The sequence below is a fragment of the Nansenia antarctica genome, assembly GCF_963989245.1.
Source record: "Nansenia antarctica genome assembly, chromosome: 6".
NCBI classification, from domain to species: domain Eukaryota; kingdom Metazoa; phylum Chordata; class Actinopteri; order Argentiniformes; family Microstomatidae; genus Nansenia; species Nansenia antarctica.
In genome coordinates, this window is record NC_137676.1 from 28,489,376 (window position 1) to 28,511,882 (window position 22,507).

Below are 22,507 nucleotides of genomic sequence, written 5' to 3' on the forward strand. Positions count from 1 at the left end.
ATACAAACTTTTGATGTAGAGCCAAAAGTAGATAACATGCTTCACTGTCCCATTACTTATGAATGAATGAATGATCTTTATTGTCATTGTACGGGTACAACGAAATTGAAATGAAAACCCTAGGTGCTAACAAACAAAACACTGTCCTAAGATAATAAAACACAGTCCTGAGATAATAAAAACCTACCTAATATACCTAAAAGTAATCGGTAGGAATCTGAGTATGTATCTATTATGTAAACTTATATACTTATATACACTATATGGGGTACTATAGGGGGTATAGACAAGGGGGTGTTAGCATGTATTGGGAGTGTCCTAACTTTTTCCTCACAGGGCTGTAGATAGATTGATACAGTATCTATCTATCTACAGCCATGTGAAAAAGATAGGATACCCCATGAAAATAATGTTTTCTTTTTCAACATATTTAAACATATGTGACGCGATCTGGTGGAATGATCATGGAGGGGGCAACGTAATTTTTCTGCTTTTTACATATAATTAAACTACAGATTGTAAGCTTTCAAATGATGTGTCATACATAGACATCGGGAAAAAATGTAAGACGACATGAGTATTTGAAACTTGTTAACCCTGAAAACTAAATCCTGAGAAAAAGCCCTTCAAAGATTTGGGACTTTTTCACACCTTCACACAGGCAGGTAATGGGCGGTAACAATAGCTGGTCAACCCCACCCCCAACCACTCCCCCTCTATCAGCTGTCAATACCTGTCAGTATTGGTCACTGGGTCAGACAGCTATAGTTATACAGCTATAACATTATTACCTAGCAAGGTATTGCCTAAGCTAATTACCAGCTTATTATTATTTATGGTTGTTGTAACTGTTATTGTTAGTCTTTTAATGATACAAAAAAGTCTTCAATCAGAATCAGAATTTATTTTACAGTACACAAGAATAAACATATTTCGCTTTGGTTCTTCAACAAGGTACATAGTCACAATAATAAGTAATAAAGTGATAAGTATAAGTGATGGTAGTCGCACTACAGCAGAACAATAGTGCGACAAGCTGTGCAAAGTACAATCAGTGTGCAAACATTAGTGTTAGTCACTGGGTCAGATAGACTTTTCAAAGAGAACTTTACAGTACTTAGCTAGATATTGCTAACATTATCACCTAGCAATGTTATTACTGTAGCTAATTAGCCAGCTTATTATTATGGAGGCATTAAGAGTCATTTGCTGATGTCTTGTGCTGGAAATAGTGTAGTGCTCAGTAGTCAATGTCCAGCCTTATAGTTCAGTTTCAAGTTTCAAGTATACTGTAGTTGGAACTGAGGGCAACAACTGAGAACATACAACAGACTATACACAGGTAAGCATGCAAGGTCTGTGAATTGACTGTCAATTATGCCCAACTGTTCTTGTTATTCAACAAAATATTGCCAGTGAGTTGTTGAGCTGCTGTGTCTGGTGGGCTGGTGGGCATCAAAGCTGCAACAGAAGGAAGATAGTACATTAAAATATTGCCTACAGTTACTGGCACTCCATATTCATAAAATACTACCATACCATGTTCATAAAATAGCTAGCCTAATACATGACAATGATAATTACCTAGTGCTCAGAGTAGTGTGTTTGGCGTTAGCCAACTAGCAGCTAGCTCGTTCATAACAAAGAAAGGAAAACATGTTTTTAAACTTTTAACATTTCTGTAATCTATTACACTTGACATGTTACAGTATTCCAGTATTACACACTGAACATGAGTCTTACACACAACTTTTACAACGTAGACATACTAACCGTACTTACAACGTGGACAGAATACCGAGCTACAACAATGCTTCTAGCATGCTAATAAACAAAAGGTTCAGCTTGCAGACTGAACTGGTTTCAGTTAGTTGCTAGTGGGTAATAATAAAGAAATGTCTAAATACACAAACACACTGGTTTCAACTAGTAACTAACTTAACTAACAAATTCGCTATGTACATAAAATAGAAGATCTTACCTTACGAGTCTTAGTGGAATGAACAAACAAGCACGAGTGCTTCTCGTAGCCAAATCGATCGACCAATGAGAAAAAACCTGGAACCAGTTTATCCACTCCCACAAGGGAAGATTTCCCGGGAGGATTCAGGCTAAAAATAAGCTTATTTTGTTGATTAAGTACACGTATTTAACTATCGTAAAACTGCTCGAAAAAATAACGAGTGGGTAGTTCAAAACCTTAACTTGTGTCTGATGACAAAAAAACGAAGTCAGATGTTTTGCTCTGAAAAACTTGAACGCTGATTTGAAGTCTTTCCAGTTTGCGCCCCCATCGCAAGTCGATGACGTCATGTCACATATGGACATTTTGATCTTCATTTTACAATATTGAGAGATGGAGGTAATATGGACTAAACAAATACAACTGAAAAAAACATATTTTAAACATTATTTGTCAAATTAAAAGAAATACAATTTTCTGGTGAGGAAAAAGTTAGGACACTCCCAACTGTATTGCTACTTAAAATGCCTAAAATTTGGATCAAGTGCACCACATCAGATGCAAATGATTAGAACATCGTTAGTGAGGAAGGAGCCTGTCTTATTTAAACCTCAGAGATTTAGTTTAGTTTAGTTTAGTGAGACCATGGGCCCTATTATGCACTTCATAAGTCTTAAGCAATAAGACGAGGCGGTAGATCTAAACTTAAGACGTGGAGGCGTGGTCAAGGCCACTTTGCTATTATGCGTGCGGTAGTGGGCGCCTAAGACCCGGCACTAAGCCCAGAAATTAGTCATGAGTGTGTTTTGGGCGTCTTCTCAATCAACCCAATCAGCGTGCCAGGTGCCACTCCCTTTAAGAACCGGCTGCGTTAAGTCATAAGCGCTATGCTATTATACAGTTCATAGGCGCTAGACTCCATGCACGTTTTGAAACACGAGCGCGCCTCCGCGGTTTGCGCATGCGCGCTGACCCACTTCTTAAGAAGTCGGTCGGCGCGCATGCGCAAACCGCAGAGGCGCGCTCGTGTTTCAAAACGTGCATGAAGTCTACCGCGTAAGAACTTTTCAAACCACTTCTTAGCGCTAGGCGCAAAGTCAGATCGCATAATAGCAGGGGCGCCTAACGCACTTCATTAACATATGAACACTCCCACAATGAGTAATATATGCACGGGAGTCTTATGTCTTATGTGTGGGCGCCTAGAGACACCTGCATAATAGCAGTAGCGCGTATGAAGCGCATAATAAGGGTGGCGGTAGGTCTTAACCTGGCGGTGCGTCTTAATTAAGACTTAAGACGGCAAGTTAAGAAGTGCATAATAGGGCCCCATCTGTCCAAACATTTAAGCTGAAGCGGATGTGGACCATGCAACATGACAATGACCCAAAACCTTACAGTGAATCCAGAAAGGAATGGTTCAAATGAAAGAAATTGAGATTTTTGGAATGGCCAAGTTAAAGCTCGGATCTTAATCCTATTGAGATGCTGTGGGGTGATTTGAAATGGGCTGTTCATGAAAGACCTCCCTCAAACATCCCACATCTGAAACATCACACCCCTCAAACATCACACATGTGAAACATCACACCCCTCAAACATCTGAAACATCACACATCTGAAAGACCTCCCTCAAACATCACACATCTGAAAGACCTCCCTCAAACATCACACAATTGAAAGACCTCCCTCAAACATCACACATCTGAAACAAGTCTACAGGGAGGAGTGGGAAACAAGTTGTAGGGAACATGTCATTGAGATTATTTCAGACAAAGGGGGCGACATCATTATCATTAGCTATTACATAGGGTGTCCTAACTCTTTTACTAGGAATTGGCATCTTTGTTATAACGTATTTAAGAAGTTACATTTTCAGAGTTTTTTCCCAATTACATCACCTTTATCTCTAGGTATTGTTTGAAAGAAGATCACATCTTGATATGTGCATATTTCTTAAAAAAAGAACAACATATTTCACGGGGTGTCCTAATTTCTACACATGACTATATGTATAAGGATTCAACCATAATCATAATGATGAGTCATGTTCTTATCTAGGCTGTACCATGAGTCATGTTCTTATCTAGGCTGTACCATGAGTCATGTTCTTATCTAGGCTGTACCATGAGTCATGCTCTTATCTGGGCTGTACCATGAGTCATGTTCTTATCTAGGCTGTACCATGAGTCATGTTCTTATCTAGGCTGTACCATGAGTCATGTTCTTATCTAGGCTGTACCATGAGTCATGTTCTTATCTAGCCTGTACCATGAGCCAGTCATGTTCTTATCTAGGCTGTACCATGAGTCATGTTCTTATCTAGGCTGTACCATGAGTCATGTTCTTATCTAGGCTGTACCATGAGTCATGTTCTTATCTAGCCTGTACCATGAGTCATGTTCTTATCTAGCCTGTACCATGAGTCATGTTCTTATCTAGGCTGGACCATGAGTCATGTTCTTATCTAGCCTGTACCATGAGTGATGTTCTTATCTAGCCTGTACCATGAGCCAGTCATGTTCTTATCTAGGCTGTACCATGAGTCATGTTCTTATCTAGGCTGTACCATGAGCCAGTCATGTTCTTATCTAGGCTGTACCATGAGTCATGTTCTTATCTAGCCTGTACCATGAGTCATGTTCTTATCTAGCCTGTACCATGAGCCAGTCATGTTCTTATCTAGTCTGTACCATGAGTCATGTTCTTATCTAGGCTGGACCATGAGTCATGTTCTTATCTAGCCTGTACCATGAGCCAGTCATGTTCTTATCTAGTCTGTACCATGAGTCATGTTCTTATCTAGGCTGGACCATGAGTGATGTTCTTATCTAGCCTGTACCATGAGTCATGTTCTTATCTAGGCTGTACCATGAGTCATGTTCTTATCTAGGCTGGACCATGAGTCATGTTCTTATCTAGGCTGGACCATGAGTCATGTTCTTATCTAGCCTGTACCATGAGTGATGTTCTTATCTAGCCTGTACCATGAGCCAGTCATGTTCTTATCTAGCCTGTACCATGAGCCAGCCCGTGAATCCCAGCCACCAGGTGCTCTCCGCTGGTGGCGCCGTGGTAACGGATGTACTCTCGTTCGCTCTGATGTCGGTTGTCCATGGTCTTGCCCAACCCGTCGGACAAGGTTCCTGCAAACTGAAGAGAGGAGGGAGTCAGTTACAGATGTCAGTTTCCCTACGCCATGTCAGCGTTCTTTCATTTCAAGATGATTACCGGTAGTTTGGTTTCAGATACTACAGGGTGGAATCCTTACTTGAGATCTGCGAGGGTAACATCTTCCCATACCTCCTATTGACATGAATGCATGACTTACACTACCGGTCAAAGGTGTGTGTTCAGCTGTTATATCTGCAAAAGGTAGCTACTTTATGGAGTCAACAATTTTGATTCAATTGTGTTAAACAGAACAGCTCCATGATATATATATTTTTTTTTATCTCCAATTGTTTATTTGTTCTATGCTATAATTTCCGAGTACACTGAGACATTCAACTGCGTAGTTCAATAAAAAACGAAAAAATTGAGGTGTTCTAAAACGTTTGACCGGTTAATATATGTGAAAGTCAGATTAAAGAAATGTACGATATGACAACGATAGCCTTAGGAGTTGGTTATAGTAAACAAAAATCTGGTATCAGGTTGAAACTATCTAGAACTTTTCTCTTTCCATGCTGGGCTAGGATGCATTTGACCAGTCCAGGCAGGTGTCTCTAAGGGCACTGACTGGCCTTCCAAGGCTGCACTGGGCCTGCCTCACGCTGGAATGATGGATTGGGTCTCATCTGTCTTAGCCAGAGAACTTTCTTTTCAGTCATATTGCTGTCCCCCACTGGTGAGCTAGTAAATGGTCAATGGACTGACTTATATAGCGCCTTATTCCAAAGCGCTTTACAACGGCCTCTCATTCACCCATTCACACACCAATGGTGGCAAGCTACCATGCAAGGCGCCGGCCCGCTCATTGGGAGCAATTTGGGGTTCAGTGTCTTGCCCAAGGACACTTCGACATGTGGCAAGCCGGGGCTCGAACCGCCGATCTGCCAACCTTGCGATCATTAGACGGCGGCTCTACCTCCTGAGACACAGCCTTGTAGTGATGGTGCTGTCTCCCGCTGGTGAGGTAGTAGTCATAGTGTCTGTCTCTGGTGAGGTAGTAGTCATAGTATCTGTCTGTCTCTGGTGAGGTAGTAGTCACAGTGTCTGTCTGTCTCTGGTGAGGTAGTAGTCACAGTGTCTGTCTCAGGTGAGGTAGTAGTCACAGTGTCTGTCTCTGGTGAGGTAGTAGTCACAGTGTCTGTCTCTGGTGAGGTAGTAGTCACAGTGTCTGTCTGTCTCTGGTGAGGTAGTAGTCATAGTGTCTGTCTGTCTCTGGTGAGGTAGTAGTCATAGTGTCTGTCAGTCTCAGGTGAGGTAGTAGTCACAGTGTCAGTCTCTGGTGAGGTAGTAGTCACAGTGTCTGTCTCAGGTGAGGTAGTAGTCATAGTGTCTGTCTCTGGTGAGGTAGTAGTCACAGTGTCTGTCTGTCTCTGGTGAGGTAGTAGTCATAGTGTCTGTCTCTGGTGAGGTAGTAGTCATAGTGTCTGTCTCAGGTGAGGTAGTAGTCACAGTGTCTGTCTCAGGTGAGGTAGTAGTCATAGTGTCTGTCTCTGGTGAGGTAGTAGTCACAGTGTCTGTCTCTGGTGAGGTAGTAGTCATAGTGTCTGTCTGTCTCTGGTGAGGTAGTAGTCATAGTGTCTGTCTGTCTCTGGTGAGGTAGTAGTCATAGTGTCTGTCTGTCTCAGGTGAGGTAGTAGTCACAGTGTCTGTCTCTGGTGAGGTAGTAGTCACAGTGTCTGTCTCTGGTGAGGTAGTAGTCATAGTGTCTGTCTCTGGTGAGGTAGTAGTCACAGTGTCTGTCTCAGGTGAGGTAGTAGTCATAGTGTCTGTCTCTGGTGAGGTAGTAGTCACAGTGTCTGTCTCTGGTGAGGTAGTAGTTACAGTGTCTGTCTGTCTCAGGTGAGGTAGTAGTCACAGTGTCTGTCTCTGGTGAGGTAGTAGTCACAGTGTCTGTCTCTGGTGAGGTAGTAGTCATAGTGTCTGTCTGTTTCTGGTGAGGTAGTAGTCATAGTGTCTGTCTCTGGTGAGGTAGTAGTCACAGTGTCTGTCTCAGGTGAGGTAGTAGTCACAGTGTCTGTCTGTCTCTGGTGAGGTAGTAGTCACAGTGTCTGTCTCAGGTGAGGTAGTAGTCATTAGGGCTGTTACGATTAGTCGACGTCATCGACTACGTCAATACGTCGGTTTGCGTAATATGCGTCGGTTAGTCGTACATTTAAAAAAAAAAACTTCTTTTTTTAATTTTTTTATAAGCAAAACAAATAAGCAAAAATGAAATGGCCTATCACAGCAGTACGTCTGCAATGAACGAGCACCTCAAGCGAAAGCATCCTGGAGCTCTTTGTGAAGACAGCCACAAGATAGCACCACTGTAAGTCACCATTGTATTTCTGTTCACTTTTCCGGCCGTGTATGAGTGAAAAATGGATAGCTACTAGCTAATGTTACACAAGCAATGTAGCTCACCACAGTTTGTATGTCTTGTCTTCTGGTGTTAGTAACGTTAGCTATGTAGCTGGCTAGCTACGGTAGCCTATTGTCATTGTGGTGCTCGCACCTACTGTATGTTATCTAGCTCGTAGCTCGCATGCTACGTTAGCATCAATTTAGCTAATCATAACATAGCAGCGAGAGTAACGTTAGCTAGCTATGTAGCTACTAGCTAGCTATGTGTTGTGGTGATGGACAGACTTCTAAATGGCCATGTTGGCATTCAAGTTGGCTAAACATAGCAGTGAGGTGGAAATTAAGGGGCCTACACATGTTTTTTGTTTAGTTTTTTTTAAACAGTAAAAAAATATATCGTTAAATTAGTCGTTAGACTAATCGAAAAAATAATCGCTAGATTAATCGTTAGAAAAATAGTCGTTTGGGACAGCCCTAGTAGTCATAGTGTCTGTCTCTGGTGAGGTAGTAGTCACAGTGTCTGTCTCTGGTGAGGTAGTAGTCATAGTGTCTGTCTGTCTCTGGTGAGGTAGTAGTCATAGTGTCTGTCTCAGGTGAGGTAGTAGTCACAGTGTCTGTCTCAGGTGAGGTAGTAGTCATAGTGTCTGTCTCTGGTGAGGTAGTAGTCATAGTGTCTGTCTCTGGTGAGGTAGTAGTCACAGTGTCTGTCTCTGGTGAGGTAGTAGTCATAGTGTCTGTCTGTCTCTGGTGAGGTAGTAGTCATAGTGTCTGTCTGTCTCTGGTGAGGTAGTAGTCATAGTGTCTGTCTGTCTCAGGTGAGGTAGTAGTCACAGTGTCTGTCTCAGGTGAGGTAGTAGTCATAGTGTCTGTCTGTCTCTGGTGAGGTAGTAGTCATAGTGTCTGTCTCTGGTGAGGTAGTAGTCACAGTGTCTGTCTCTGGTGAGGTAGTAGTCACAGTGTCTGTCTGTCTCAGGTGAGGTAGTAGTCACAGTGTCTGTCTCTGGTGAGGTAGTAGTCACAGTGTCTGTCTCTGGTGAGGTAGTAGTCACAGTGTCTGTCTCAGGTGAGGTAATAGTCATAGGGCCCTATTATGCACTTCATCAATAAGACGAGGCGGTAGATCTAAACTTAAGACGTGGAGGCGTGGTCAAGGCCACTTTGCTATTATGCGTGCTGTAGTGGGCGCCTAAAACCCGGCGCTAAGCAAAGAAATTAGTCATGGGTGTGTTTTGGGCGTCTTCTCAATCAACCCAATCAGCGTGCCAGGTGCCATTCCCTTTAAGAACCGGCTGCGTTGAGTCATTAGCGCTATGCTATTATGGAAGTCCTGAGAAGGAGGTCAGCGCGCTTCTCTGCCTCTCCCTTCTGAAATAAAGCATTTATACTGTGACCGTAATTGACGTCTTGCCGTGGAGCCACGTGCGTGTTCATGTGTGCCCACATGCATGCGCAAACCGCGGAGGCGCGCTCGTGTTTCAAAACGTGCATGAAGTCTAAACTTAAGAACTTTTCAAACCACTTCTTAGCGATAGGAGCAAAGTCAGATCGCATAATAGCAGGGGCGCCTAGTGCACTTCATTAACATATGAACACTCCCACAATGAGCAATATATGCACGGGAGTTTTACGTCTTATGTGTGGGCGCCTATCGACACCTGCATAATAGCAGTAGCGCGTATGAAGCGCATAATAAGGGTGGGGGTAGGTCTTAACCTGGCGGTGCGTCTTAATTAACACTTAAGACGGCAAGTTAAGAAGTGCATAATAGGGCCCATAGTGTCTGTCTCTGGTGAGGTAGTAGTCATAGTGTCAGTCTCTGGTGGGGTAGTAGTCACAGTGTCTGTCTCTGGTGAGGTAGTAGTCACAGTGTCTGTCTCTGGTGAGGTAGTAGTCACAGGGCCCTATTATGCACTTCATAAGTCTTAAGCAATAAGACGAGGCGGTAGATCTAAACTTAAGACGTGGAGGCGTGGTCAAGGCCACTTTGCTATTATGCGTGCGGTAGTGGGCGACTAAAACCCGGCGCTAAGCAAAGAAATTAGTCATGGGTGTGTTTTGGGCGTCTTCTCAATCAACCCAATCAGCGTGCCAGGTGCCATTCCCTTTAAGAACCGGCTGCGTTGAGTCATTAGCGCTATGCTATTATGGAAGTCCTGAGAAGGAGGTCAGCGCGCTTCTCTGCCTCTCCCTTCTGAAATAAAGCATTTATACTGTGACCGTAATTGACGTCTTGCCGTGGAGCCACGTGCGTGTTCATGTGTGCCCACATGCATGCGCAAACCGCGGAGGCGCGCTCGTGTTTCAAAACGTGCATGAAGTCTAAACTTAAGAACTTTTCAAACCACTTCTTAGCGATAGGAGCAAAGTCAGATCGCATAATAGCAGGGGCGCCTAGTGCACTTCATTAACATATGAACACTCCCACAATGAGCAATATATGCACGGGAGTTTTACGTCTTATGTGTGGGCGCCTATCGACACCTGCATAATAGCAGTAGCGCGTATGAAGCGCATAATAAGGGTGGGGGTAGGTCTTAACCTGGCGGTGCGTCTTAATTAACACTTAAGACGGCAAGTTAAGAAGTGCATAATAGGGCCCATAGTGTCTGTCTCTGGTGAGGTAGTAGTCATAGTGTCAGTCTCTGGTGAGGTAGTAGTCACAGTGTCTGTCTCTGGTGAGGTAGTAGTCACAGTGTCTGTCTCTGGTGAGGTAGTAGTCACAGGGCCCTATTATGCACTTCATAAGTCTTAAGCAATAAGACGAGGCGGTAGATCTAAACTTAAGACGTGGAGGCGTGGTCAAGGCCACTTTGCTATTATGCGTGCGGTAGTGGGCGCCTAAAACCCGGCGCTAAGCAAAGAAATTAGTCATGGGTGTGTTTTGGGCGTCTTCTCAATCAACCCAATCAGCGTGCCAGGTGCCATTCCCTTTAAGAACCGGCTGCGTTGACTCATTAGCGCTATGCTATTATGGAAGTCCTAAGAAGGAGGTCAGCGCGCTTCTCTGCCTCTCCCTTCTGAAATAAAGCATTTATACTGTGACCGTAATTGACGTCTTGCCGTGGAGCCACGTGCGTGTTCATGTGTGCCCACATGCATGCGCAAACCGCGGAGGCGCGCTCGTGTTTCAAAACGTGCATGAAGTCTAAACTTAAGAACTTTTCAAACCACTTCTTAGCGCTAGGAGCAAAGTCAGATCGCATAATAGCAGGGGCGCCTAGTGCACTTCATTAACATATGAACACTCCCACAATGAGCAATATATGCACGGGAGTTTTACGTCTTATGTGTGGGCGCCTATCGACACCTGCATAATAGCAGTAGCGCGTATGAAGCGCATAATAAGGGTGGCGGTAGGTCTTAACCTGGCGGTGCGTCTTAATTAAGACTTAAGACGGCAAGTTAAGAAGTGCATAATAGGGCCCATAGTGTCTGTCTCAGGTGAGGTAGTAGTCATAGTGTCTGTCTCAGGTGAGGTAGTAGTCATAGTGTCTGTCTCAGGTGAGGTAGTAGTCATAGTGTCTGTCTGTCTCTGGTGAGGTAGTAGTCATAGTGTCTGTCTCTGGTGAGGTAGTAGTCATAGTGTCTGTCTCTGGTGAGGTAGTAGTCACAGTGTCTGTCTGTCTCTGGTGAGGTAGTAGTCATAGTGTCTGTCTGTCTCTGGTGAGGTAGTAGTCATAGGGCCCTATTATGCACTTCTTAACTTGCCGTCTTAAGTCTTAATTAAGACGCACCGCCAGGTTAAGACCTACCGCCACCCTTATTATGGGCTTCATACGCGCTACTGCTATTATGCAGGTGTCGATAGGCGCCCACACATAAGACGTAAAACTCCTGTGCATATATTACTCATTGTGGGAGTGTTCATATGTTAATGAAGTGCACTAGGCGCCCCTGCTATTATGCGATCTGACTTTGCTCCTAGCGCTAAGAAGTGGTTTGAAAAGTTCTTAAGTTTAGACTTCATGCACGTTTTGAAACACGAGTGCGCCTCCGCGGTTTGCGCATGCATGTGGGCACACATGAACACGCACGTGGCTCCACGGCAAGACGTCAATTACGGTCACAGTATAAATGCCACCACTGGCAAATGTTAAGCCAGAGAGAGAGAACAATGGAATATATCCTAGGAAGGAATTATGATAGACGAAGACGGTGCGCCGAGCGCATATACCGGCAACGACTTTGTTACCTCGGGCTGTAGGCCAAATCTCAAATCAATCCTGGAATCGTGATCTAAGCATTTTAGCGCTTTCAATTGGTGATCCAACTGTTAATAATGCTATAATATATTGCAATTACAATTATATTACAGCCTATTATTAAAATATGTATAATATAGCCTATATATATATATTCTTTTATTCTGTTTACAGAGCAGCAATGCTTGTATGAGCTGCGCTTCACCCGTCAGGCAGTAACTGACATATGTCGTTTGGTCAGCAATGACCTCATGCACGAGCTTGTTACTTTCTTCTGCAGAGAAGCGCGCTGACCTCCTTCTTAGGACGTCCATAATAGCATAGCGCTAAAGACTCAACGCAGCTGGTTCTTAAAGGGAATGGCACCTGGCACGCTGATTGGGTTGATTGAGAAGACGCCCAAAACACACCCATGACTAATTTCTTTGCTTAGCGCCGGGTTTTAGGCGCCCACTACCGCATGCATAATAGCAAAGTGGCCTTGACCACGCCTCCACGTCTCAAGTTTAGATCTACCGCCTCGTCTTATTGCTTAAGACTTATGAAGTGCATAATAGGGCCCATAGTGTCTGTCTCTGGTGAGGTAGTAGTCATAGTGTCTGTCTCTGGTGAGGTAGTAGTCATAGTGTCTGTCTGTCTCAGGTGAGGTAGTAGTCATAGTGTCTGTCTCTGGTGAGGTATGAAAACAACTTTGAATGTTGACAGAGGTTGCCTGACATAACCTCTACTTATGCACACGACCTCTACCCATGTATGCGTGTACATACATCATGTTTTCAACACTATTGTGCTGAGGTCGGCGTGACAATGTGAAGGATTCACACCTGAAACTGAAACAGCCCTGTTCGCCTCTTACACACACACACAGTCCAAGTGGAGTGATTCTGCTTACATGGGAGGGAGGGAAAGAGGGAGGGAGAGAGAGAGAGAGAGAGAGAGAGAGAGAGAGAGAGAGAGAGAGAGAAGAGAGAGAGAGAGAGAGAGAGAGAGAGAGAGAGAGAGAGAGAGAGAGAGAGAGAGGAGATAGAGAGAGCACGAGCGTGAGAGAGAGATAACTGATTCTACACAGCGCTTGCCTCATCCACCTGGTTCATATATCAGAGCCTGTTGCTCTTAAGCCTGTTAACACACACGCACACAGTGCTAGTGGGGTGATTCTGCTCAGGGAAGGGAGGAAGGGAGAGAGAGAGAGAGAGAGAGAGAGAGAGAGAGAGAGAGAGAGAGAGAGAGAGAGAGAGAGAGAGAGAGAGAGAGAGAGAGAGAAAGAGAGAGCGAGAGAGAGGAAGAGAGAGAGAGGAAGAGAGATAGAGGGAGAGAGAGGGAGGGAGTGAGAGATAGAGAGAGGGAGGGAGATAGAGAGAGAGGGAGGGAGAGAGTGAGGAAGAGAGAGATAGAGTGAGAAAGAGAGATAGAGAGAGTGAGGAAGAGAGATAGAGAGTGAGAGAGAGGGAGAGAGAGAGAGAGAAGAGGGGAGATAACTGATTCTACATAGCGCTTTTTCCTCATCGACCTGAGCCAACATCGATCAGGTGATCAGATGGTCATTTGTCTAGTGAAGTGCCTTCCCACCCGCCCACCAGTCTGTCTGTCCCGCTCCCCAGGAGTGACCTGCGGCCACCCGGGCCACCCGGGCCAGACTCTCTCTCCTCTCCTCCTCTCCCCTGCCTCCTCTCTCTCCCCTCCCCTCCCCTCTCCTCTCCTCTCCTCCTCTCCCCTGCCTCCTCTCTCTCCCCTCCCCTCTCCTCTCCTCCTCTCCCCTGCCTCCTCTCTCTCCCCTCCCCTCTCCTCTCCTCCTCTGCCCTGCCTCCTCTCTCTCCCCTCCCCTCTCCTCTCCTCCTCTCCCCTGCCGGTGCCTCCTGGAAGTGGGTTTGTGTTCCGCCGAACGGGGGGGCGGGGCTCTGTGTAAACACACCCACAACCCTCTCTGCGCCGCGCTCACAGCCAGCGCCAGGCATGAACTTGGGATGACCCCGATGAGAACAAGTCCCCCCCGCGAGTTCATCAGGAGGCCAGCACCACCAACACTCTCCCTCCTCCTCCTCCTCCTCCTCCTCCTCTTCCTCCTCCTCCTCCCCCCCCCCCCCTGCCCCCAATACACACTTTGTGAAAATAAACCAATACTGAACAGACCCTGGAAACACCCAGGGGAAGAGAGGGAGAGGAGAATGCTTTCAAGTTTATGGTCCCTCGTGCACTCACACACAACAGTGCGCACACACAGACACACACACACACACTTTAAATGAGGAACCCAGTTGGAGTGTGTTTACATGGGTAACAGGGGGGGGGACTCAGAGAGAATGAAGTAATCTAGTGTCAGTCAGGAGGGGGCGAAGTGTACCAGGTGAAACTAAACCCTGCAAAGGACAAGGCCATGATTCAGTGTTGATTTTAATGTGGTTTCAGGCAGCCAACGGCAACATGACACACGCACGCACGGAACTTCCTGTCACTGTCATTTTACAACTAAAATCATCAACAACAAAAAAAACAGCCGTGCCTTTTTTACCTACTAAAAGTGCGGATGGTCAAATGACCCCCCTCTTTACAATGGGAAGCTGCTATTTAATAGGGGTGCAACGGTTCTCATTTTTTTTTCCAGACGGTACGGTTCGCCTTCCACAGTTCAATACACTAGTGAACCGTGGCGGTTTTTCGGTTTATCCTGTGTTTCATTCAAAGTCGGAGGTGGAGTTGCTCTGGAACGCAGTTGCTTCTTCCTCAAATGTTCGTTCATGGCGAGCGGAGTTGAGAACATGGCAACAGTTTGAGGAAGCCCTGGATTGCTACAAATCTGATTTGTGGGGTCATTAATTCTGGTTTTGGCATTGAATACAGCGATGAGGGAATGAAAACAGGGAACAGAAACGCGTGTCGCAGAAATGCTTCATGCATGTCGTATAAGCACATAATATGCATAAAGATGCATATATGGGCTACAGCTGGTACAGCTCTCATACCTGAAGTGCATTTTTACTTTAATTTCTATCTTTCCTATACCAGTCGTCAAGCCTAAGATGCACATTTGTGACTGCAGTTGGTGAAACCGTAAACCACTCGCATATGTGAAACCGCTATAAATACCTCTCAAAATAGCTCTCTTAATATGTATACTTTGTGGAATGGATTCATTGTTATTGCTTTCCGGAGGCTATCGGTAATCAGCTATCGGTTTACATGGCTTGTAAATATACTTTCGTTTTAGGACGTGTTCAAAAGCAAGGACTGTGTGATCATCTAATTATGTGTAGTTATGTGTTTTTAGCATGTTGATGTTCTATCAGCATGTTGTGATGTTATTAAAATACAGTTTAGACCTTCTTAGTGCTGTGCTTTGTTAGCCGCTAGCTGTTAGCAGGTTTCCGGTTTCATAATACAGCCAGTCCATTCTCCAGCCACACCAGGGAACGAGTTGAGCAGACCAACTCAGAAAAAAAAAAGACTAAATCTCTCACAAGGGCTTGTGAAAAGACAATAAACATCATCCCCTCCCCTCAGACGAATGAGCTATGCCAACGGCACACACTGCTCTGTGTAAGCAAAACAAAAAAATTGAATCTTGGGTAAGTATTTATTCTAAAAACATTTCACTGGGCAAGAAGGAGACATAAAAATGTGTTTCTTTCACCCTTTTTGGAATTTAGACTCATTGGAAGGTGGTGTGGGTTCTTAACTCAATCAATATCTCTTAAATACCTCGCTGCACTCGCTGCACACGCTTTTCCATGGAACACTGTGGCGTGGAATGTTTATGAGGTATCCTGATGTCTTGGCAAGCAGCATCTACTGGAGGAGCTGGAGGCTCCTAGTATGAATGCGCGAGGGGCTCGTATTTTGGTTCACGTTCGCGAGGCTGAGCGAGTGGTTTTTTCAAAAGAGCACGTTTCAGGACACTGCCGAGATAGGGCGGAGCAGAAACCTTCATTTCGTTGTGGGGTCAAAATAATAATCATTAAAATCTAATGTGGTCTATTTGTATCATCTGTTGTGTTCATCTCTGTAACATTCTAAAATGTGATGCTGTGTGTCCGTGTTTCTGTTCGGTGTGTGTGTGTGTGTGTGTGTGTGTAAGCCATGGGCTGGTCAAGAGCTAGGACAGGGTATGTGAGGGAGCAAGAGAGTCCAGAGAGAAGGAGAAAGAGAAAGAGGGAGGAAGGGAGAGAAGGAAAAGAGAAAGAGGGAGGAAGGGAGAGAAGGAAAAGAGAAAGAGGGAGGAAGGGAGAGAAGGAAAAGAGAAAGAGGGAGGAAGGGAGAGAAGGAAAAGAGAAAGAGGGAGGAAGGGAGAGAAGGAAAAGAGAAAGTGAGAGAGAACGAGAGGGCTGTCAATAAGTTTGTATGCCACAGTGAGGCAGGGCCGCTTACCTAAGGCATGCTGGGAGCTGGCTGGGGGGGCTTGGAAGTACAGGGTTACACACTGGACAGACTACAGGGGCTACGCAATGGACAGGACAGACAGACTACAGGACAGACTATCAATCGTTTCGTCAGGAAAATATGCATAGCCTTCCTATTCGACAGAGAATATGAGAGAGCTATAGAGAGAGCATTTATTGAAAAAAAAGTTGGTTGTTAGAATCATCCTGAAAGTAATTTTATTAGTTTGCTGCCTTGGGGGGGGGGGGGGGGGGTGGCATGGACCGTGACTGTGGCCCCACCCCCAGGGGGTAAGACCCTGCAACATACCAGTGTCATGTCTAGGGGGTGTACTTGTACATTAAGCCGCCTCACGCTACGGAAACAGGAGATAGGCTCCTGCCCTAGGCTACTTACTTATGTGGTTTTCACTACCTGTCCACTTTCTCACCTGGTTCTTGCTCTCTCTCTCTCTGGTGTGCCGACACCATCCTGCTCTCTCTCCTTCTCTCCCTCTCTATCCTCCTCTCTCCCTCTTTTGCTGTCAACCAAAAGGTTATCAAACATAACAACCAGAGTATTTATAATCTAATAAGAGGCATACATTGATCCATATCAATTTATAACATAATTATAATTGAATATTGGATTGCTGTGGGCAATGCAGTCAGATAATGTCATTTTACTCTCTCACCTGAAAAAAAAATCATATGTCCAACTCTAAAAAAACAGACATTTCCAATGCTTCAATCCACTGTCCATGTACTGTAAATATGCCATTATGGTATTACCATGAAGACCAATTCTAGCAGAATAAGAAAGATTGTATATCTACTTTAAGTAAAATAATAAAGTGCATCCAGTTAGCTCTTTAGCTGGCAAGTGTGCGAGCAGACTAGCTCATCTCATCACATCTGAGCTAGCTAATTTCTCTTTCTTTTTTTTACTCTGTAGCACTCTGAGATTCTTTTGAATGAAAAGTGCAATACAAATAAAATGCATTATTATTATCATTATTAACCTTGGCAGCGGAGTTGGACACGCCGTGGGTGACGTTGCGGATGAGTCCTCCCACGTTTCCGTACTTGATGAGCTCAGACACGCCCTCGGTGACGTCGTTCAGGAGCCCCATGGGGTTGCCCAGGAAGTCCACGGAGCCCAGGATCTGAGCTGCTTGACTTATCAATTCCTGCGGGGAGAAGAAATGCTGTGTGAGACGACCTGACGCCAACCTGACAACCTCTGTGAGAGGCGCCAACCTGGCAACCTCAGTGAGATGCGGTGCCAACCTGGCAACCTCAGTGAGATGCGGTGCCAACCTGGCAACCTCAGTGAGCTGCGGCGCCAACCTGGCAACCTCAGTGAGATGCGGCGCCAACCTGGCAACCTCACAGTGACCAATGGGACAAGTGAACCCATGTCCCAGATCCATTTTGTTTGTGTGTGTCATGAGTTTGAGCAGGATAGAATATACTTTATTGTCATTGTACAGTTGCCTATACAATGAAATTGTAGTGGTTCTTCTGAAGGTGCAAAAACAGAAAACATATTCACAAACATATACACATATCACAAATATTACACACTAGACAATTAAAAAGTGAAAATGCTATAAAACAAGCTAAGAGACAATGAGGTCCGTGGTGTCAAGTGCAAATAAAGACAACAATCTTGTTGTAGGATGCTATCGGTGTTTGAAGTAACTGCACGATAGACCAACAAAGTAGCAGTACTGTACTCCAAAGCCTTTGTTTGATATCGTCTCTGACATCGTTCTGGCTATTGCCAATCCTAATCCAAATCATCTCTGTCAGCTGCCACTTTTACCTCTCTGAAGTGCTTGAGGACGTCGTTGATGATGATGTCCTGCGTCTCGTAGGGGTGCACCCTGGTGAAAGGGTACATGTTGATCACCGCGTCCTCGAAGCGGATCAGTGGGATCCCCAGCGTGCCCTTGAGGGCCTGCGGAGAGCAAACAAACAGCATGACACTGGGGCGTGTTGGGGAGGGGCGTGTTGGAGAGGGGCATGTTGGGGAGGGGCGCGGATGTTCTGGTAGAAATGTGTTTTGTAGATCAAGTGTGACCAGTTCACGTAAAAAAGTGGGGAGTGGTGTATCAGCAGCTGTTGGCGTGGTTATGCTGTCATGCAACGTGGTGTACGTTCCTCAGACTGTAGTGTGTGTTTAGTGAGTGTTTAGTGTGTGTTTAGAGGCGTCAGTAGGATGACTCCTATAACGCCTGCCTCTCCTGTTCTCATTGACTTCCTCCGCCCTGACAGAGCTGGACAGGTGAAAGTCTTGTGTCAGCATGTGATCTATGACCTAGGACCTCTGCTATGTAGTAAAGTGGTGCACTAGTGAAGATGTTGGAGAGGAGATAAGGAGAGAAGTTTACGACTGCTGCTTATGGATCAAAGATCTGAGAGGAGATGTATTTATATGTCTTCTTTAAAAGGGCAGGGGGAGAGGACAGGGTCATAGCACCACCTTGTGTTATTATGGGCTTAATGCAAAATGTTTGTCTTCTGGAAAACAATGTCCCTTTTCCAGGAAGTAAATGGAAACATACTAATAGGATATCTCTAAAGCTCTGTTGCAAAACAATGGTATTTTTGGAGTTAAATGGTGGGATGTACATTGTTCAGTATAATTCCTCTTTAAGGTAGTAAATAGTTGATATTGTTGATATTGTGTAACATTACCTTGAGGTCTGCGGGGAGCTTGTGAGAGGTGAACACACTGAGTTTGACCTGGGGCAGGCTGATCTTCAGGTTCTCAAAGTAATAGCGTTTAGGAGCGCCTGCATCTTCACTGGCCTTCTCGTAGATATTCTCATCCAACTTCTCCAGCTCTGAGACAATTTGAGATGGAAACATTTCAATTTTACCTCACAATACTAGATACAGCTCTGGAAAAAATATTGCTAAATTATCAGCTTCTCTGGCTTTACTATTTATAGGTATGCGTTTCAGTAAAATTAACATTTTTGTTTTTCTTCTATAAACTTTAAAAAGTTTTTCCCAAATTCCAAATTAAAATACTGTAATTTCACTGTTATTTATTGGCAGAAAATTGGTCAAACTGGTGAAAATAGCCAAAAAGATGCAGTGTTTTCAGACCTTGAATAATGCAAAGAAAACAAGTTAATATTCATATTCAACAACACAATACTAATGTTTTAACTCAGGAAGTGTGCAGAAATCAATATTTGGTGGAATAACCCTGATCTTCAATCACAGCTTTCATGTGTCTTGGCATGCCCTCCATCAGTCTTTGACATTGCTGTTGGGTGATTTTAAAGACGTAAGCAACCTGTCGCTCACTGTATCACTCTGCCAGTAAAAAAATAAACGTTTTGTCTTTTGGAATGGTCAATAGTTATTTTGGGATTACAAGAATTGAGTTCAGATACTACGAATACTGTTTTTGCCATCAAGCTGGTCATATTGCAAGAGGATAGTGATGACCACAGCAGTTGTTTTTATACTTTCATTATATTTTTTTTACCCTTTAAAGTTAAATAAGATTGGGTTCAGATGATCACCTAATCAGTACCCCACTAAGCAGAATGAGGTGTGCTTGTGTTGGAATTCAACAGACACTGGAATGGAATGGCTGCCATACATGTAGGGATGCTGATTTAAGAAACATTTAGAGTGGTCTCTGGAACCCACAACCGAGGCGTTCAGTGACCATGAAGTATCGTGAAGATTCAAATTTAGCAGTTTTCTTACATCCTTTCATTTTTGAACCTCTTACCAATAACAACAACTTGGTAAAATGTTATATGTGACGTGTATTTCATACAAGTAAAAAGAAACGGGTGGACTGACCCGCCTCCGTGTGTCCGTAGCCAAAGAAGCTGAGCAGCTTCAGCAGGAGCTTCTCCTCGATGATCACAGTGAAGCGCCGCGCCGTCACCATGAGGTGCTGCAGGAAACCAGCATCATTATTATTGTCTCAGCCTGATAATAATAATAATCATCATAATAATCAGGGGTGCACACAACTGGTGCGCCAGTGCGCATGCGTCGCCAAAATGCATGCTGCGCGGCAGATCAGCCGCATGAAGGCGCTTTTGCGCACCAACAGCTGGGTCCAAGAAGCAAGCCCCACTGAGTAACTATTTGCCGTCCCCTCAGCCGAAGGCCTGACGAGTAATCCATCACAACAGTCGACCGACGACGACCACGGCGACTCCCCTCACGAAAACATTCGGAAAGTATCGTAACTCGTACTTTCATTCCGCGTATCGCGTATCGCACGGTTATCACGCCGCCACGTGAAAATTCAGTCCGGAACGACTCGTCGCTAAAAGGAAAAACAACACCAAGGGACTTCACGTTTATTTTCTCTGAAGCTTTCAAACGTTCAGACGTTGGTTTTACAGCTTCATTATCGCACCGAGACCCCTGACCCAGGGAATATGGTTGGGAATTCTATTAGAAAAAAGAAAAAAAAAGACTTTGTTGCACAATCAAAATAATGAGCTATTTAAAGTGATAGCCTACAACATCCTCTACCATGGTTGAAATTGAGGACAGTGATAACAGCAGTCAAGAGAGCAGTGATGATGATTATTAAGCTTGTAGCATAAATAAATGCTTAGGCTGTAACTTTTTGTTGAAAAGTTGATTTCAGTGTTTACAGAACAGAGCAGTGCTTAAAGAGATGTCCGTTTATTTCAGTGTGTTTAAAGGAGTCTGACAGACTTTCATGAGCAGTCATTTGATTTTTCTTTTGTTTTGCACACAATCATTTGTTCGTTCATCTTTATTTATGAATAAATGTCGTTTTGCTAATATACGTTATCCATGTATCCCTTTTTCATCCATCCTGTGGGACGGGTCGTGACTCGCGAGCTCGGGGAGCACCAAGCAGCATCCCTAGGTGCTCCTCTGAGCACTGGCCCCAAAAAGTTATGTGCACCCCTGATAATAATGATAATAATGATAATAATAATAATAATAATAATAATAATAATAATAATGATAATAATAATAATAACTTGTATTTGTATAGAGCATCATTATATAATCATAATTTAATTATTTAGTCATTTAAAGGCAATATTAAAAAGATGGGTTTTTAGTCTTGACTTGAACATTATGTGCTGAGGTTGCATCCCTAATGTAAACTGGCAGTGCATTCCACAATCTGGGTGCATAAAATGAGAATGCAGCCTCACCAAATATTTTCTTTTGTACATGTGGTAGACAGAGAAAACCAGCGTCAGAAGACCTGAGAGCTCTATTGGGCTGGTCTGCTAGTAAAAGGTCTTTTAGATATTCTGGTGCTGTGCCAGTGAGAGCTTTATAAACAAGCAGAAGGATCTTGAAATCTATTCTGAACTTAACAGGAAGCCAGTCACTGAGTGTAGAGTCTGACATCATCAACGTGGTCAACTTAGGCGGGGTGTGGGAGTTGAGCCGGCTCTGGCTCTTTAGAAATGTGTTTTATGGTTATTTGATCAAATGGTAGCTGGGTGTCTCACCTTGAAGAGGTCGGTGAGCATCAGACTGCTGGGAACCTTGACAGAGTTGACCTGCAGGGCGGCGCCAGAGTCTACGATGCTGCTCTCACTGGAGCCTGGGGTCACACACAGCATCACTGGCTGGGTGGTGCCCAGGAGCTGGTTATCCACCTGAGAGAGAGGGAGGGAGAGAGAGGGAGAGAGGGAGCGAGGGAGAGGGAGAGAGAGAGAGGGAGGGAGCGAGGGAGAGAGAGAGCGAGAGAGAGAAAGGGAGAGAGGGAGAGGGAGAGGGAGAGGGAGAGGGGGGGAGGGAGAGATAGAGAGAGGGAGGGAGAGAGAGAGAGAGAGAGGAAGAGAGAGAGAGAGAGAAAGAGAGAGAGAGAAAGGGAGGGAGAGAGAGAGCGAGAGGGAGGGAGAGAGAGGGAGAGGGAGGGAGAGAAAGGGAGAGGGAGGGAGAGAGAGGGAGAGAGAGGGAGAGGGAGGGGGAGAGAGAGAGGAAGAGAGAGATAGAGAGAGGGAGGGAGAGAGAGAGGAAGAGAGAGGGAGGGAGGGAGGGAGAGAGAGGAAGAGAGAGATAGAGAGAGGGAGGGAGAGAGAGAGGAAGAGAGAGAGAGAGGGAGCGAGAGAGGGAGAGAGAGAGAGATAGAGAGAAAGGGAGGGAGAGAGAGAGAGAGAGGGAGGGAGAGAGAGGGAGAGAGAGGGAGAGGGAGGGAGAGAGAGGGAGAGGGAGAGGGGGGGAGGGAGAGATAGAGAGAGGGAGGGAGAGAGAGAGAGAGGAAGAGAGAGAGAGAAAGGGAGGGAGAGAGAGAGAGAGAGGGAAGGAGAGAGAGAGGGAGGGAGAGAGAGGGAGAGGGAGGGAGAGAGAGGGAGAGGGAGGGGGAGAGAGAGAGGAAGAGAAAGATAGAGAGAGGGAGGGAGAGAGAGAGAGGAAGAGAGAGAGAGAGAGAGAGAGAGAGAGAGAGAGAGAGGTTACCTGGATGTTGTAATGGTTAGAGAGAG

At 44.9% G+C, this 22,507-nt stretch overlaps 1 protein-coding gene across 1 annotated transcript in view; it reads right to left on the reverse strand.

Moving 5' to 3' along the window:
- The window catches only part of vps13d (vacuolar protein sorting 13 homolog D), a gene marked incomplete at its 5' end in the record, with an annotated part of 203,052 nt that overhangs the window by 34,354 nt on the left and 146,191 nt on the right, over nt 1-22,507 (reverse strand). Inside the window, 6 exons of the mRNA XM_080534330.1 lie at nt 4,984-5,116; nt 17,057-17,224; nt 17,863-17,997; nt 18,738-18,886; nt 19,869-19,965; nt 21,530-21,679. Coding sequence (XP_080390456.1) covers nt 4,984-5,116; nt 17,057-17,224; nt 17,863-17,997; nt 18,738-18,886; nt 19,869-19,965; nt 21,530-21,679 — 832 coding nt within the window. The remainder of the gene's footprint in view (nt 1-4,983; nt 5,117-17,056; nt 17,225-17,862; nt 17,998-18,737; nt 18,887-19,868; nt 19,966-21,529; nt 21,680-22,507) is intronic.